The sequence below is a fragment of the Hoplias malabaricus genome, chromosome 5, assembly GCF_029633855.1.
Source record: "Hoplias malabaricus isolate fHopMal1 chromosome 5, fHopMal1.hap1, whole genome shotgun sequence".
In the NCBI taxonomy this organism is placed as follows: domain Eukaryota; kingdom Metazoa; phylum Chordata; class Actinopteri; order Characiformes; family Erythrinidae; genus Hoplias; species Hoplias malabaricus.
In genome coordinates this window covers 38293738-38312849 of record NC_089804.1, presented here as the reverse complement: position 1 = coordinate 38312849, position 19112 = coordinate 38293738, and the positions used below count along the sequence as shown (strand labels likewise).

Sequence of the window (19112 nt, the reverse complement as noted above, 5' to 3'; positions counted from 1 at the left end):
AACCTCAAAATGAAGCCCTTGGGCCTGTTAATGTCTTTATTAATCCTACCATGCCTCTTTATAATAACATTTACAGTAAAGCTGGTCTGTGCAATACAGATACCAGTTTTACCAGATAATAGTTTTGTAAGTTTAGAGGGTTTAGGGCAGCCTCATAATCCTATCAATATACTATACAATATCTGTCAAAATCATACAGGCAATGTCACAGCAATTCATCAATACTCACGTGTACCAAACCTTACCAAAAACAACCTCAATATGTTATAATTACTAAAACATATTAAAATATAATTAAATAATGCAGATAACCTTGTATCAGCCAGTGTGTCAGCCCCTTCCTGTTGAATACCAGAACCTCTATTCTGTAAAATACCCTGATGTCAAGAGTGTCAGGAGAGGTCAAGCTTTAAAATAAGTTTTCAAATAATGGTTAAGCCATTTGTCTAACAACACAAAACTGAACCAGGCCACAGCACGGGCTACTGCGTTACAGCTAGCGCTATTATAATCAGCGCCAAATTATCACACATCGATCGTACAGTGGTGGGGGACAGGAAGACTTTCGCAAGGAAAGCACTGCAGCGTCAGGGAGGGGGTGTCACTACAGTTTACTCCTCTGAGAACAGTGCTGAGAACGTACAAAGCTTTGCAAAAACAGGGTTTTTTTACTTGGCTTAGGTACAGGGCAACAGTCCAGTTATAAACATCTGCTTTGATGTTAGCATATTATGCCATAAATACTAAGAAGTCTTTATTTGTTTTGTATATTTTTTTTAAAAGTAGACTTATGTACTGTCCACTACTCACACAACAGAAGCATTAGGAGGTAGAAAGTGGTTCTTTAAAGAGACAGATTAGTTACCCACAGAAACATTAGTGCGGTCAGAAATGTCAAGTGTAATTTAGAATGAACAGAATGAATTTAACAAGAGTACATTTGCAGTAGAGTGGGGTTGACTACATGGACAGAAAGTAGTGTGATGCCCTGTGGTGGTTTTAATATGCTGAACGCAAGGGGAGGTGTAAACGCATGTGTGTGTGTGATGGGGGAGCAGGTGTCTAGCAGCCTGGTAAGCACAGGAAGGTGCCTTTATGTATTATTTAACCATTTTCCCTCCAAACACTCCCCACCAAACACACACAAACTTCTATGTCCTGCGTATACAGTCGTATTTAAGACCACCCTTCACTAATTTAATTTGCAGTCACCATTTAAATAGGTATGTCATTCACTCGTTTAGCCAAAACTTTACCAATCTATCTTTGACTCCGAGTTCACGGGTGATTTTGTCCATCCTTCCATTAGGGCTGTGCCACATCGTATCATTCGTGGTAATAACAACCTAATTTTTTTATATTTAAAAATATAATATGGCCTATGTTCTTTATATGAGTCATTTAGGCATGGTGAAGTAGGGTGGAAAGTGGCTCTGAGGTGGTGAAATTTCCTCCAAAAACAAGGGGAGTGACTAGAGAGTGACAAAATCTGATGTACAATAAACCATGGTAATACGTAAGAATATATTTTATTTAATTTATATTAAAATAACATTTATTTTGTTGCAATAGTGTGTTTTTTCAATGTTTTGTCATATCACCAAGACTATCGTAATCGCCAAATTACCCTGAAATATTGTGATATTATTTTATTGACACACCTTCCTTCCGGTGTGAGAAGAAAACTCAACACTATGTCACAAAGGATGTTAAACTGTCATGAGGCCAACAAAGAAATAGATAGAAAAAAATTAAGCTTTTTTTTTTTTAAGAAGTAGACTGGCCACCCCAGAATGTGTTGGACAGTGATAACCAGAAAACACAACCAAATAAGACTGACATTTAAATGTGTGGGAAAATATTTCTGGAAAATTCTTCATTTATCAGCCACAATTATAATCATATATCTGCCACATCTGTTTATTAACAGACAACATTTGATACACTTCTCAGCATCTAACCTTCTGATTCTAAATGGTTGTACAATGAAAGATACTGGACAGGTGCTGGGACCTGTTACCTGTGATAATGAACTACATGCTGTTTTCTCATGAGATTCCCACATCAGTGCATTCCACTAAAGTTGTATAAAAGTCTGGTCATTTTGTGCAACGAGTGAGGAATCTCCATTTATTTTTAACTTGGGGTTAATCAATACTTCATGAGCTATGACTGTACCTGTTAACAGTCTACTTCCTTCATGCTGCCCAGTCCATACTGCTCAGGTCAGTGAAAGAGGACCTTATGAAGTGCTCTAGTAACTCAATACAGTGGTGTGGTCCCCATTACCACAATACAACCACAGACAAAGCCCTGAGACTCCCAAAGCCAAGTACACCGCTACTATCCCAGGACTCTGTGGGCAGACAATTTATTCCTTAATAACTTCTTAAGGAAATATAAATGTCATTTAAACTATGTCTTACAGTTATTATTTTCTTAAAGTACTTAATTCATGTTTATTAAGAGAATTTAACTAGTGAATAAAATACTCCACTCACACATCCTTCAGTATCATACTGAGAATAAAAAAATAGGAGCACACAAGACAGGTGCTAACAACCACTTCCTTTCAAATGAATTTAAGTAGTCACCTATGTCCACAAATAGACGTAGACACCCCCAGAACGAAACTATCGGACTGTTCTATTAGAAAACAGACCACTTCAGAGTGTCTTCATTTCTTTGAAGCTAAAAGGCTTTTACATTTTCAGTTTGTTTTGATTATTAAATATTAAATTAATATTTTCCATAATATTTTCCATAATATTTTTATACAGTTTGCTTTAATTCATGCTCCCTGGTATAAAATAATCATTTACAGCATAATAGAACACATTTCACTTATTAAAGAGGGTAGGATGGTTCAAATGGCGCAATTCCTGTGGAATGGTAACTAGGGCTGTGCCATATCTTATCGCGTGCAATAATATCGCAGCATTTTTTCAAACAATATATAAGTATCATGTTATTCTGACTTATTTACATAATGACATCATACAGTTACAGGTAATATGGCGTACATTCATTACGTGGGCTATTTAGGCACAGAGACAGGCATGGTAGAAATTTTCAAAATAAGAGTCATGTGGAGGTGGTTTGGAAATAAAATATCAATATTCTATATTATTTATTTTACAATGTCAGAACCTTGGTAAGTTACTGTTGTTTACAAAATAAGCAAATGTTTACACATTTATTTGTAGTTCCTTGTTAGATTTATATGGAAATATAAAGCTATATATAATAGTTTAAATAAAAACAAATTATGTATCATTAATTTAATATAACATAAAATTAATTTTTTGTGTTCTGGAAATTAATAAAAATATTTTTTCAGTGTTTTATTCATATCGTCAAGAATATCGTAATCACCAAAATACCATGAAATATTGTGATATTACTTTAGGGCCATATCGCTCACCCCTACTTGTGACATAAACTTGTATTGTTTTGATACAATATGATATGGTATAATATGAGTGGATGGATACCAAATGGTAAACATAATGTCTCAGGCATCAGACAGTGTATTTGTATCCATTTAGTGTAATAATTTTGCATGATGTTGCATTTAAAGCATTAAACTCTAGAGGTGTAATTCACATCAGCCTGTTCTACTGTTGTGAACAACTCAAACATCTCGTCTTTAGGCTGATTTGTGTCACAGCAAACCTCTCTGGGTTGAACATCCCTTTAAATAGATATACAAATTCAGTTTGCATATATCTTTGATACGCTTCCTGTTCTTTCCCATAAACATATAAACATATAAATGGAAATGTCCATCAAGCAAAGAGATCAGTTTGAAGATAGACGACCATAATAAGATCAAGTGGACACATACCGTCACTGAAACTGCAGGTGGCATTCAACACTGGCACTACAGAATTGGATCTATATTCCATATTGATTTCAATATTATTCCACTGCCCACACGTATCGTCCTTTCTTATCATGTGACTGTCAATACTTCACCTCAGAAAACATGCTGGGGTCACACAGCGTCATTCTAAAACACACTGAGCTGGTTCACACCAGTGTGGCCCACTAAACAAAAGCAATTTGCTGGACGCACCATTGAAATCAATAGCACAGATACGAATGTGTTAGGCCCATCAAACTTCCCAGAGTGCATACAAGGATAGAAAAACAACTCTGCATGCTTTTGGTTATAATATATTTCAATATATGTATGACTGCATGTTCACTACTTTACTTTTACAGTGAAGTAACAACATTAGTGTAGCTATTAAACAATGGATCCCAATTTAAACAAAACAAGCATACATCCCAAATTATTCATCACTTTGAGTAACTTCACAGATGCAACGCAATGAGTTTATTGTATATATGTTTTGCTTCACATCTTCTATAAAAATGTACAATAGTATCAGCAGAATTTAGGCCCACTACAGTTTTAGACTGCACGATACATCAGTCTCAGAATCTCCAGAACAAAGTCTGATTGGGATCACAGCATGGTCAGCATGGTCGAAAGTAAATGTGTGTTCATTTAGAAATGGAGTATAAGCCTCCATTGCTTTGTAGCTACATTAGCCTCTGGTGCAAGAAAGTTGATCAGTCAGCTGTATTTGTGGCAGTTGGTATCTGACCTCATCTTTCCTGGGCAATTTTAGAAAAAGGCATCTTAAATATAAGAGTGGGTCCTTCTGAATTAACATACTGTAATTTCCAATTACATTCCCAATTGGCCTTCCTACTTTAGATCCTTTCTTATTCACAGTTGTTCGACAGAAGGAATGATTCAGCATCAATTAACCCTTTTTAAGTAGATTTAACACCGACTGTCTCATTCTGAAGTGTATTCAATGTAGGGCTGGACGACATGGCCAATATTTATATCACAATATATTTCTTCATTTTGGTCGATACGATACAATTTCGATACATCAACATCAAACAAAAACCTCGTCTTTGGCAATACTAATATTTTCAAACTAAATTTTAAATTGAGTGCTGCACTGATGAGAGCGCTCGGTAATAGCTGTCAGTCAGTGACAGATGCTGTAAATAATGTATACTGAAATATTGAAAATGTGTTTAAAAATCATATAATTGTTATTGAAACATTTTATATTGCGATATTTAAGTTGATATTGAATTACTGTCCAGCACAAATTCACATGTGTATGTTTCACTATGTGCCAAGGGTGTGTTTATTACCATTTCACTCTGAATACTACAGGGGTTGGACAATGGAACTGAAACACCTGTCATTGTAGTGTGGGAGGTGTCATGGCTAAATTGGAGCAGCCTGGTGGACAATCTTCATTAACTGCACATTGCACCAGTAAGACCATGTGCATCCAATGGTTCAAACATTGTGTCCTGAGAGGGGGTGCTGTGTATCAGGACGACAATGCACCAATACACACAGCAAGACTGGTGAAAGACTGGTTTGATGAACATGAAAGTGAAGTTGAACATCTCCCATGGCCTGCACAGTCACCAGATCTAAATATTATTGAGCCACTTTGGGGTGTTTTGGAGGAGCGAGTCAGGAAACGTTTTCCTCCACCAGCATCACGTAGTCACCCGGCCACTATCCTGCAAGAAGAATGGCTTCAAATCTTTCTGACCACTGTGCAGGACTTGTATATGTCATTCCCAAGACGAATTGACCGCAAAAGGAGGCCCTACATCATACTAATAAATGACTGTTGTCTAAAACCAGGTGTTTCACTTTCATTGTCCAACCCCTGTAGTTATGAACAGTGTAAAAAATTATAATAAAATCAGGTACAGTGTAGAAGAAAGAAAAATAAATTAGATACTTGTGTGTATGTGTGTGTGTGTGTGTGTGTGAGAGAGAGAGACAGACAGACCGAGACAGAGAGAGAGAGAGAGACAGTAGAGAGAGTAACAAAAAAGGCAGTAATGGAAAGAGATTAACAGAAAATACAAAGAGAGTGAGGGATTTGTTAATGTTATGTCCAAAGCTTTGGGGAGGCTTTGCAAAGCACATTAATCATTTTTTGTTTTAATTATAGTGAAGAACAGAAACAGTGAAGTACACACACACACAGACACACACACACACACACACACACAGACACACACACACACACAAGGAACAATTTTCTGCACAAACATCTCTACATTTATAAACTCATCTGAGCCAAATCTTCCAAAAAACCAGAAGAAAGGCAGGAAGTGGTGAAACTGTGTCCACAGTAGTTCACTTACCCAAACATTTACTCTAGGGAGTCATAATGCTTCTAATAAACCAAGTTTGATGAATAATGGCATGATAATTTTGGAAAGGGACGCAGCCAAGGGAAAGAGGATCTTTGAGTTAGTTTACGGAGCTTGGTGAAGAGTGTTTAACAGTGCAGTGTGCATAGGAGCCACCCAAAAACTAAACATACACACCATATATGTTTACACTGAACTGGAGGAGATGGGAGGCCAGACACACTACTGAATATATTTAACACAATTCAATTTTTCACTTACTGTTCTATTATTATTATTATTATTATAAATTACTGAACACGATCACTTTCCAATAAATTTAAGTGTAGTTTATCCCTCCAAATGACATTTGTCCTGTCTGAGCCCTGTTCACTGGGCCTCAAAAAGCAGTGCAGGTTCAAATGTACTCGATTGGACTGACTAATCTTCTCTAGGTAGAATCTTTGACCATTTGTCCATGTATTCATAGTTGTGACATCACAACCGCAATTAATTCAGCCTGGGTTTTAACAGCATTTTATTTTTTGTATATGGACTGAGCAGCGAACTGTGTGTGTTTAAACATTACATTGATTTTTTAAAAAGAGAAAAGTTCTAGGGCACAGACTCTTTAATACTGGACAAACCCTTTAAAACATCCTTTCCTTCAATCACCTACCCCAGATTGTCATCATGAGCTAACATTAAACAGCCACCATTTCATTTGAGCAAAGCATTCGACCTAGCGTTCTGTCAGCCATAACATGTCACAGAAAACTAAACCTTTCTCTCTGTAACTAAATCAGCTGTGTGATGAATAACAGGCTCCGTTTGAAATGTAATGAATGCAAAAAGAGTGTAGCGGCATTGTGCTCATTAATATGAAGCTGCAACTTCACCGCACTGTTAAGGACCATCGAGTGGTCTATTGTTTTGGATTGTGATGGAGAGGGCAGCGAAGGAGAGAGAACATTAGAAAAGAAGAGACTAGATTTTAAAGCCAAAAACAACCTGGAAACAAATTAACACACTTTTTCCACAGATGTGGTCAATCAGCCACAGTATTCTGGCTGGGAATGTTTAAAACACAGTATTTTATCAGTTCTAGTGGCCACACAGGTGCCGTGTGTAGTTCCACAATTACAATCTGTAGTCCATCTGTTGCTCTGCATGCACAGTTTTATCACCTTTTCATCCTGTTCCATGTATCGGGCCTAATTACATCTGGGTGTAATGAAGCCACAACTGTTCAACAGCATTTAAATCCATGCCACAGTGGAAAAAAGCAGACTGTAATGTACCGTGATGTAATTTATCACAATGATGGGTATAATCCTACTGCCAACCACTAATCTAAAGCAAAGCATCAACTGTTGTAGAGTCTGTTCATTCACTCCTTTTATGCTTTCATTACAGTGCACCGCTCTTTATTCATTTCTGTACCACCCTTGTCTAGAGCAATGTGAAAGAGGGATCTGAATTTGTTAGGCTCCTAGGAATTTGTCCACTTGTATATGTCCATTTCAAAAAGCATTAAAGCGGGGGTTCCCCGGGAGGTGCCGTCGTCTAAGCCAAGTGCATAAAATCTTGCTTTAAAAAAAGAAAAAAAATCGGTAGGATTAAACAGAGACTCTCAAATGCTCACACATTCGCAAGCCAGATTATTAATAGAAAATAAAAAACTTTGTTTCCATAGCAACTGTTATAGTCCATATGGAAAGTGTCTGCTCCTGTTGCCAAGACAACCAACCCACGGTGAACTCATAGCTAAGCGATGAAGAGAGCCCCTGATCCTTCCCTGGCCAAGCCTGGACAAGAGGCCCAACCAAAAGAATGACCAGAGAGCTTTTAGAAAGAGGAAAGAACATCATTCTGGAGGAACTGACTGATGGGATGCAGGGCTCTGATCTAATTTTAGCCAACATATTGCCACACAGCTGCAACACACACACTTACACACAAGCTATTAGTGTACATATTGCATATGGACAGTGTCAGAGAATTTAGTCTAACCTCTGTGACAAAAACAGCATGTTTTATAATTCACACTTCTAAAAATAAAAAAGCATGAAGTGTTTAACCATGAAGAGCCTTTTTAATGATTAAACAACCTATATGATGTAAAGGTTTTCCCAAAACCTTACATTCAAGGAAAGACCCTTGTGTTCTAGTCTAAAGCCTAACACTCAAAATTATGTACACGTTGTTACAGAGATTCTAATAAGAAACATTGCTAAATTATACCATTCCCACTTAAAACCGAAGCAAAGAGTGCACTGTACAGAGAGCAGACTTGGCCTAATATCTCTGCTCCTGTGTGCTCTCTCCCAGGACCTTCTGACTACTGCCTGATAACTTAACACAGGCCTTCAGAGCCGCTGCTGTGGAAGTCAGGCTTGGGAAATGGGGCCTAAAACATTCCTCACATCCTACCAATGGCTAGAGGTCATCTAAACGAACCCCATGCTGACCGTCGGACACATATGGCTACCATTAAAGTTGAACTGGTGAAGTGTTTAAGAGAATCCTCTGAGAAACAGATTGAGAAAATGAGAGAGAGGGAGACAGACAGACAGACCGGAAAGAGAGAGAGAGAGGACAGCTAGACACACAAACAGAGAATGCACCAGGATGTCATAACTGCCCTGGCGAATTAAAATAAGTATTAAGTATAATTGTGTTTCATAGAATAAGGTTTTGAACTGGTGAAGTGTTTAAGAGAATCCTCTGAGAAACATATTGAGAAAATGAGAGAGAGAGATAGAGAGACAGAGAGAGACAGAGACAGATACAGAAACACAGAGACAGAGAGAGAGACTGATAGACACACAAAGAGAAAGATAAACAGAGAATGCACCAGGATGTCATAACTGCCCTGGTGATTTAAAATAAGTAGTTTGTGTTTCATAGAATAAGGTTTTGAACTGGTGAAGTGTTTAAGAGAATCCTCTGAGAAACATATTGAGAAAATGAGAGAGAGAGATAGAGAGACAGAGAGAGACAGAGACAGATACAGAAACACAGAGACAGAGAGAGAGACTGATAGACACACAAAGAGAAAGATAAACAGAGAATGCACCAGGATGTCATAACTGCCCTGGTGATTTAAAATAAGTAGTTTGTGTTTCATAGAATAAGGTTTTGAACTGGTGAAGTGTTTAAGAGAATTCTCTGAGAAACGTATTGAGAAAATGAGAGAGAGAGAGAGAGAGAGAGAGAGAGAGAGAGAGAGAGAGAAAGACAGAGACACAGAGAAACACAGAGACAGAGAGAGAGAGAGAGAGACAGAGAAACACAGAGACAGAGAGAGAGAGAGAGACAGAGACACAGAGAAACAGAGAGAGAGAGAGAGAGAGAGAGAGAGAGAGAGAAAGACAGACACACAGAGAAACACAGAGAGAGAGAGAGAGAGAGAGAGAGAGAGAGAGAGACAGAGAAACACAGAGACAGAGAGAGACACTGCTAGACACACAACGAGAAAGAGAAACAGAGAATGCACCAAGATGTCATAACTGCCCTAGCGGAATAAAATAAGTAGTTTGTGTTTCATAGAATAAGGTTTCTTTGTATTCTCTCACTATCTTATTCACTTCTGCAGAAAAACCAGAAGAACAGCTTTTAATCACAGCTCTCCTAAGCATGTGTAAATAAGAACTTTACATAAACTTAAGCCAAGCACAACATTCAAGCCTATCTGTATTGAAAAAACAACCAAAATAATAAATAATAAATCAGTAAAACAGACTCAAACCAAGCCCACTGTTACTTTTCCTAGCATCATGAACTTTTAGGGTTAAACTTGTTTGTTTGTTGACGAAAAAATAAAAAAAAATCTATTTAAAATGTCCAAACGATTTACAGTTTGTTACGCAGCAGATCTTGTTTGTGGTTGTTATCTGGGTTTGTTCAACAGACTGCTGTTAATAACTGTTAAAGACAACTCTTAGGTTTTTATATATTTATTCTGAACAACTGAATTTTTCAGTTGAAGCAAATAAATTCAGTCTACACAATAACAGAAGTCCAAATGATGGCAAACTAACACTTTGTAAGCTGTTCAAACTGAAACTGGCAGGAACTATATTTTAGGCCAAGCTTTAAGCAGCACTGTGACAGAGGTCCATTACAGACCATTCATCTGTCTATAACTCACGATAGTGGCAACAACACTTACGTTCCCAAAACATCTTTGAAGTCGTAGATCTCCTTGATGTCGGACGTGTTCTTCTTCCAAGAGTTTCCGTCCTCTCCCAAGGGCATTTTGTGACGGTCGAATACAGTAAAGCTGGGAGAGAAAAAGCACAGTTCAGTCCACATGATTTAGAATGTGTACACACACACACACACACACACACACACACACACACCAACGGTGGCCTCGTTTTAAATAGGTTAATTCAATATTGAAACTTGTATTCGGGGCTGTATTAAAGCTTCAGGAGTTTTTGTGTAAATCCGCTAAAAAAAAAGGGAACAACCTGACCTCACTAATACTTCAGGAATTTGCATACAAGAGATGTCTAGCAAAGAGGAACAGGCCTCAACTTGCTAATAAATCTGCTCCAAGGCAATCAGAGGTACCTGTTTTACAGCAAAATGTTAACCAAAGCTTCAGGTGTCAAAAAAATGCCGTGGCACCTTTTCAGGAAACACCTGAGAGTCGGGGCATCATTATAACATGCCTGTGAGATATAAAATATGAAATGAAAACACCATATTTCCTTAATTATAGCTAATTAACTATATTATAATATAACCATAATTATGGTTTACTGTGGTGTAATGTGTAAAATACACTGTAGAGGTGCTATTGTAGTGGTTGGTGAAGTAGCATGTAAAGTTCTTATGGAACTGGTGGCACTGAGATGCATTAACGGTGCCTGTGGGGCTAGGTACAGCCTTAGACATCAGTGAGGCCAGTGTGGATTTATGGTTGTTGATGCTAAAGGGTAAGGTAGGACTGTAAAGGTGGCTGGGAGTGGGGTGGGGTGGGTCTGGGATGCCAGACTTCACTGTTGAGCCTTCTGGAGGTGTCATTGGCTTAATTCAGTGAAACACTGAGGGAGCTTCCTACCTGATGATCACTGTGACGCAGTGGGTGGTTTGGGCACTTGTGAGCTGTGCTCAATGAGTAACCATAGTTGTTAAGGGTAGCTGGTTGTTGATCGGATCAAAAATGCCCACAGCAACCTTAGTGTTGAGGTGTAGGCTTCAAACAACTGAAATTTTGTGGCTGCAGAAAGGAAGAGTGTGTGGTGGGTCCTATAAGATATTTTATATATTATCCTGTGTATGATTATAGTAATAACAAAAACGCCAGTCAAACCTGCTACAAATGTGGCAATAGGAACTTAATGTACAAACCTAATACATTTTTTTAATAATAACAAGAAACTGTAATGAATACACACCGAGCAAAACTGTGTTCATTCTGAGTTTGCAAAAAGTGTTTGGTCTTAGGGTGGCACGGTGGTGCAGCAGGTAGTGTCGCAGTCACATAACTCCAGGGACCTGGAGGTTGTGGGTTCGATTCCCGCTCCGGGTGACAGTCTGTGAGGAGTGTGGTGTGTTCTCCCTGTGTCCGCGTGGGTTTCCTCCGGGTGACTGTCTGTGAGGAGTGTGGTGTGTTCTCCCTGTGTCCGCATGGGTTTCCTCCGGGTGACTGTCTGTGAGGAGTTGGTGTGTTCTCCCTGTGTCCGCGTGGGTTTCCTCCGGGTGACTGTCTGTGAGAAGTGTGGTGTGTTCTCCCCGTGTCCACGTGGGTTTCCTCCGGGTGCTCCGGTTTCCTCCCACAGTCCAAAAACACACGTTGGATTGGTGACTCGAAAGTGTCCGTAGGTGTGAAAATGTGTGTGTGTTTGTGTGTGTGTGTCTATGTTGCCCTGCGAAGGACTGGTGCCCCCTCCAGGGTGTATTCCCACCTTGCGCCCAATGATTCCAGGTAGACCCTGGACCCATCGCGACCCTGAATTGGATAAGGGTTACAGATAATGAATGAATGAATGTTTGGCCTTAATGGTAAATAAAAATTGTAGTATCTGTGTTGTTGACATAGTCACGCTTTATTGCTAATTACATCTACTTGCTTCATTTTCCATTAGTTTGCCACTTGTTTATGTGAAATCAATAGTAAACTAAACAAAACAGGAAATATAAAAGCTTTAAAAGTATGATTTGAGACCATTGTTACAGATAAAATAATCATGGAACATTCACACACACATTTTAAAAGGCTGCTGGTTTGGTGTTTATATATAAATGAAAACATAAAATTGGACATGACAGTCATATGATATCAAGAAGACTGAAGTGCACATGGGTGTAGCATAAAATCCTTTTATGGCATCTTTACAACACCTCTCAAAAGAGACTGAACATATCTATGTTGGACAGAAGCTGATCTACAGTATGAATGGAGTCATAATTTAAATGATCACCCAGTGGCATCCAGAGCTACTGTTTAAACATTCTACAATGTTTAACAACACCCCAGATTGCTTCCTGCCTTTGTGTGGTGATTGTGGCAGAAAGCCGCTGATATATAAAAACTGAACATTGTCATTATGCCATTGTGGCCTTAATGACTGAATTATGTCACACAACTTGACCAGAGCTAATAAAAACACTGGGTAAAATGCACTCAAAATGCTATTATCTTCTTGTTACAACCTTAAGCCCTGTTGAGTACTCAAAATAAATTTTAAAGTATATTGTTTCTTAAGGTGAGCTGATTGTATTAGTCAAACACTAAATGTGGCCTAACCAAAGATCGATGAATGCACAATAAATGGACGGTTCTAAACTTATGGACTGTTCCATGGTACTGTTACGATCAATGAGCTGCTGATCAATGAACTGAATGGCCGAGCTATAAATGGAGCTGCTCTCTGGCACGGAGCATGGGGTCTCCTCTCCAGATCTGTGTGCTAACTCGCCTCGGCGTGCCTCGCTGTGAGAGCTTTCCCGTGAAGCCATGGGAGTTCATCCATTTGGAAATACATTAACTCCAAAGTCAGAGAGACTCTTATCGGCTCCAGATAATGTTGCAGATAGAGGTAAAATGTGTTTAGTGCAACAACTTGCATGCATTACATATCGCTCTGCAGCTCCAATTTGGAGAGTGAAATGGGCATTATGTCAGGTAGCTTTGGATTTAATAGAGGTACAGTCTTTGACAGCCATTCAACTTGATTGAAATCCATCAAGCCTATCGAGTGGAATTTCACTCTCAACCTCTCACTCATGGACTCAATATATACTACTGTTCAAAGGCCTGATATGTATAGTAGAGCTGGGCGATATGAGCGCAAATCAATATCACGATTAATTGCATGTTTAACCACGATTACGATTAATAAACAATCATTTTGTTTTTTGTATTTATGACTCTCATAGTGCTGTAAATATGCGACGGTATTAAAGCTGGGATCTTGTTTCTTGTTTCTCTCGTTTTTTGAGCATGGTTTATATTGGGTGTGTGATTGTGCTTTGGTCGCTTTTTGCCAGCATTTACATTTGACTTCTTGTGGTTCAGAGTCGTCTTAATTATAGACAAAATACAGCACATCCAAACCACAGACGCTGTGTTTTTCTGTGGTATCAGCTGCTTGAGTCACTTGGTTGGTGTTTACGTTACTTCCAGACGGCAGATAGGGGCAAAATCACATGACTACATTGTGGTAGTGTGGTTTTAAAGGGACAGTACGTGAATGCAGTGGGGATATAACAGAAAAAAAAAATCGATATAGGCAAGATTATTTCGATTAGTTTTCAATTAATTGCTCAGCCCTAATGCATAGTAATATAAAACAATTAGCAACTATTTATTATTTGTGTTCTGCTTTCAGTTTCTTCATAGGAATCATCAGAATCATTCAAAATCTTTCTTAATAGTTTGATTTTCAGAGCCAGTCTGTGATTGGCTATACCTGTACTTTTCTTGTGCAAATGGGTGATCATTAACTTATTCAGTTCTGGAGTTTAAATAAATTAAGGGCACTCTTTATTGTAAGGTGGAATGATGGCACATGTGACTATTTATAGGGACAAGAATAGCACCACTCTAGACTATCAGAGTGCAAATAAGACATCACATACACCACAGCCTTTCCGAGGCATTAATGGAGGACATCATAAGCTAAAATAGCCTGCTTAATAACAGCCCATAATCTGGCACTCAAGAGATGGATGTTGTAGGTGCTGTGCCAAGCGCCTCTGCCTTGGGCCTACACTGACAGACTGACCTAGTCTACATTAATGATGATCTACTGCTTTGAGTTAATTGTCCATCACTGTGGTGATGCAAAGGGATTTGGGATAGTCTTGACCTACTCTAGATTTAATGATCTTCCATAGAGCTGTAGGGTACAAACATCACTAGGGTGGTGCCCTCAAGGGCACGTCTTTAGTACTTTTAGTTAGAAAACAAAACAGCACTACGTTCAGTAACAACTGGCATTGGAAATGGCATTGACTCTTTGAACCTGAACTTGACTGTGTTTGTGTTTTTTTTCTACTTATTGAAACCAAATGTAATAACTCAGTGCTATATTTGCACCAATCTGTTGAATATATGGTTTGTTACATGTACATAAAAGTATAATTAACATTTGTTTAAAAAAAATCTCCAATTTAACCCCAGGATCATGATACTCTTGTGATTGAATCTCAGTATAAGTTGGTGCGGAGATGCCATGAGCTTTGCTAACTAGTCTTTTAGTCTAACGGATGTCCCAATATATTTTGTGGTGCCTCAAAAAAAGGAAAGAATCTAATGCAATCCTGCAATTAGGACACTGCTGCTGTTCAAGCACTCATCAAATGAGAATGAATAACGCTTGGTTACAACACTGTAAAACCATTACTGAGAGCCACTGGACTTTCAGCTTTTTGCAGAGATGTTAGCTCCTCTGTTCAGGGCTAAAGTTCACTTACAGTTCCCTTCCTTTAGCAAAAAGAAACAGTGGTGGTACACTGCATTCCCTTCCCACAGCGCTGGTTCGGTTCTGAGATTGTCTCCATAGATACCAAGAAGAGCCGTCTCTCTTTGGTAAATTCTGCCAATTGTAGATTGGCTAAAACATAAGTGGAGCAGACTAGGCAGCCACAGCAAATTGTGCAGTTTCACAAAGGACTGAACTTAAACAGAGAGTGTCATGTGAAGTAAAGTTTCACTTCCCTATTACAGCAACGCTAGTTCTAAATAAATGTGCAGCATGTTGGGTAATGCTTTTACAAGTTGCTAAGTAAAAAGCGACCTACAGCAAATGACATTAAAGCATCATTAATCTGATGAGTTCTATCAAATTTAAAGCACTTATGGAAATAGTACTCTTCTCAGAAAGCCATTCTGCTCTGAACATTAATGTATTATGCTTAATCTTTATGTATTGTGTTTAATCTCGATTCAGATCAGCAGCTTTGGCCCATCTGCCGTTAAGGCAATACAGTAGACTCTGTACGCACTGACTTCTTAAATGCTGCTAAAATAATTGAGTTTTCCTTGGTTAATCAACACCTAATTATGCTGTCACAAGTCAAATTTACAGTTGAAAATTAGGGAAATCCGATCGACCCTAGTTCCTAAAACCTTCAAACTGAATGGTGTAAATGTAAAGAAGACAAGGACCAAAGAGAGTAGAGCATGCTTTTATTCCTGATACCCCATTCAGCTAAATCAATGACCTCTTTCCAAACCACAAACTATGTCAACAAACATCGCTTCAGGAAAACGTTCCCTTGTAACTTTTGCATTCCATGGATTTGGCAAGCTTAAGGCAACTGTCTTAACATCGAAGACAGCAAAGAAGGTCAGAGATAGAAGGTCTCACAGAAGCATGCAAGATGATAGCAGGGATAAAGTACCAAGTCTACCTTTTACAAGAAAACTTCAAAGATTACCCACATCCAGGGTTGCTTTCAAGCTAAACGTAAACTGAGGCACTGAGAAGATCCTTTAACAGGCATATGGACACTTATTGGAGACTCAGGCAAGAGGCAAGGAGGCTTCAAAAGAGTATACTCGAGAGTATCGAGTAAAAAAAGGGCCTGAAACGTTGGGTTTCCATGGACATGCATGCAGGGGAGGTCTGTCAGAAGGAGGTTTGGGTCATCACCAACTGGTGTTGGTGCAAACCAAGAAAAGCAGAAGGAGCAAAAAAGATAGACTCGTACACATAGGAGAGGTCCTCAGGCAAACTGGAGAAAACAACTAGCTACACTAGGATTTGAACATATTGCTAACATCTGTTTGGGCATGCAGCATTCATATTTTTGGGAAATCATAACAGATAGAAAGTGCAAGTACTCACTGGTTTCCCATGGCTGCTCAGAAGACGGAAGAAACACAGAACACCTTGAGCTCAACACTGTCACAGAGGACCATTGGCAAGTTTGTGTGACAACTGTGTGAGAACAGGTCTGTTTCAGGTTCACGGCCAGTGTCTAACCATCATTGAATCAGGAAGCAGAAAGCTCAATATACTCGCCACAACTGTATTTACCAACCTGAGTACAGTTGCCTCTGACCAAGGGATATGCAAATTAAACCTAAGTGTTGTTCACAGAAATGTTGTTCTTCTTTTTCTACACCTCCTTTAGCTGCTTCTGAAGATCAACCATGCTAATCCTACTTAAGATTATCATCCACTGTGAATTACAATGCACCATTCATTCACTCAGGAGGCAACAGGGATTCACATTCATTTCTGCAATTTGTGACCACAGAATGGTCTATTAACAGCTTAAAATGTATAACTGACGACAGAGAGCAGTAAAAATATCAGATAGAGCTGAAGGGTAGGAATTCAAATGTTGGAGTTGTGGGAAGATGCAAATATAGAATTGTTTTCATAAAGATAAGTGCTGAAGTCAATGGTGATATATAAGCATTTAGAAAAGGCTGAATTTGGGACTTCCTGGAGTGACGGTAGACCAATGTATCAGGTTTAGAAATGTGGCAAAAATTAATAAACACAGGGTTTTGCTTCATAGCACAGCATCACTAAACTATTACACACAGAGTGTTTCTGTAGATGAAGATAACCCAGAAATAGTGATAATATACTGCAAAGTGTATCAGAAATATGATAGCGATAATTGTATTTTTCAACTTGGCTATTGATAAAAGCAGCTTGTAATTAATTATGTATCACTTCCTCCACTGATGACACATGATGAAGTGGCCACATTAACACACAATATACTCTTTTCTACACTCAGTCTTGTCAAGTCCAAAGCGCACCAACATTAATTCTTTGCTGCTGATGATGTTGAGATGCCACTCGCTTCTTTATGACACTGGTTATCTGCATCTGATAGCCATCTCTTCCTGGTTGTTAGACATTTGCAATACATTTTGCATTAGAACATAAACCAAGCCTGACGCTGTGAAGCTGTTGCACATTTTGCAAGGGGCTTTTTAGAGAAGTTTGTAAATGCCACCAGGGCAAGAGGAAGCCCAGCTTCTGTGATGTTGCTATTTGACTAAATTGAGCAAAAAAGAAAGTTCTGTGCCCTTCCCCACTTAGGCAATGTGTTGCTGTAATGAATGAGTTTGGTGAGAGATTTTAATCATCCGTTCACTTGTTGTGGATGACAAGGCCACAGTAACGGCAAACGCTCTGAGCCTTAAACCAAGGCACATGCAAAAAAAAAGAAAATAGTTTAACCAGTAGAAGATCAATGTTGATGTTTTAATGAAATAAATTGATGAAGTATATAATTCTTCTAAATTTCCAAAGTGTAACATTCACCCTCCAGTCCCTCCAGCCCATATACTCATCTAGAAACATGGGCCATTTTACACTCATGTTTTTTGTGATGTCATGAAACCCGCTCTTCTGCAAACATCGGTTGAGTCCTGCCTAGTCACACTGAAGCTAAAAAGTGTGTTTCACTGCAATATTAAATGAGCCATCCTAACAAAACAGATCTCATGTAATTAAGTCAGCATAAAGGAAAAGGAACAGAAAATAGTCAAGAAGAGAAGAGAAGAATGGCATATGCTTCAATATAATCAGACTTTAATCAGCAAAATATTCAAAATATGTAACCCTCACATTTCAAAGGGACATCCGTGTCTTTATTTAACCTTTTATGGAGTTTTTACGTGTTTGTGAGAGGGTTTTCACTCTAATGTGCCCCAGTTGTTATTATTTTATTTATTTTTTTATTGTTCTTAACATTCCATCAGCTTTACTGCAGTCAAACCTGACTGGTGAGCCTTTGAGTAGCTTCCCTGTTTGTCTTTTTCTCGGGTTTTCTTTCTTTCTTTTCTTGTCAAAAGAGGTTATGGTAAACCACTTCCACTCCCTCATTCATAGCGGGTTTCTCCCATCTCTCGATGCTGCTGCAGATAAGCCCGTGTGACTGTGTGACAGCTGATAGTGGGATTAGATTAAACCTGCATTAAAACATGCTCCATTCACAACCCTTGAGACTTTTCTCCACAGCTAGGAACGAGCTGGACCTTGGCTTACGGATAAAACGTAAAAACAGCTTCTAGAAGTTGTGTTTGTTAAATAATGTCAAAGAAATCTATGAACCCAGAGCAGCGTTTGGAAGACGGTCACTGTACAGAAACATCACCAGGCAAAGTGTCGCACACAAACAAAACAAAAACCAACTGTAGGCTGGTCGCTAACGTTCAAAAGCCACCAGGAACCACGGCCACGGCTTCTCCGCTTGCAGCTGAGCCGTTTGTGGGAGAAAAAATGAGAGAATTAGAGTTTATTTCCCTACCTGAAGCCGTTAGAGCAGATGTGAGTATCAATGCGGTTCGCTTACTGCTGCTGCCTTTCACCAACCCAGAACCGGCACGCGCCTGACGTCACTGCGCTCGATAAAAAAGGCGGGGAATCGTCAAGGGGCGGGGACACTCCAACTCTCAACCAATCTGAAGCACCACTGCCTCT

At 38.9% G+C, this 19112-nt stretch overlaps 1 protein-coding gene across 3 annotated transcripts in view; it reads right to left on the bottom strand.

The window, feature by feature from the left end:
* The window catches only part of camk1b (calcium/calmodulin-dependent protein kinase Ib), a 47441-nt gene extending 28432 nt beyond the window's left edge, over window positions 1-19009 (bottom strand). For 2 of the 3 annotated variants that reach the window (XM_066671106.1, XM_066671104.1), the window contains exons 1-2: window positions 16509-16648; window positions 10373-10483 (exon numbers count right to left, since the gene is read on the bottom strand). In XM_066671106.1, the coding sequence (XP_066527203.1) occupies window positions 10373-10483; window positions 16509-16519 (122 nt within the window). In that variant the 5' untranslated portion in view covers window positions 16520-16648. Of the gene's footprint in view, window positions 1-10372; window positions 10484-16508; window positions 16649-18939 lie in introns of those variants that run through there. The other variant, XM_066671105.1, reaches the window with a different exon arrangement.
* Between the last annotated feature and the right edge of the window lie 103 nt (window positions 19010-19112).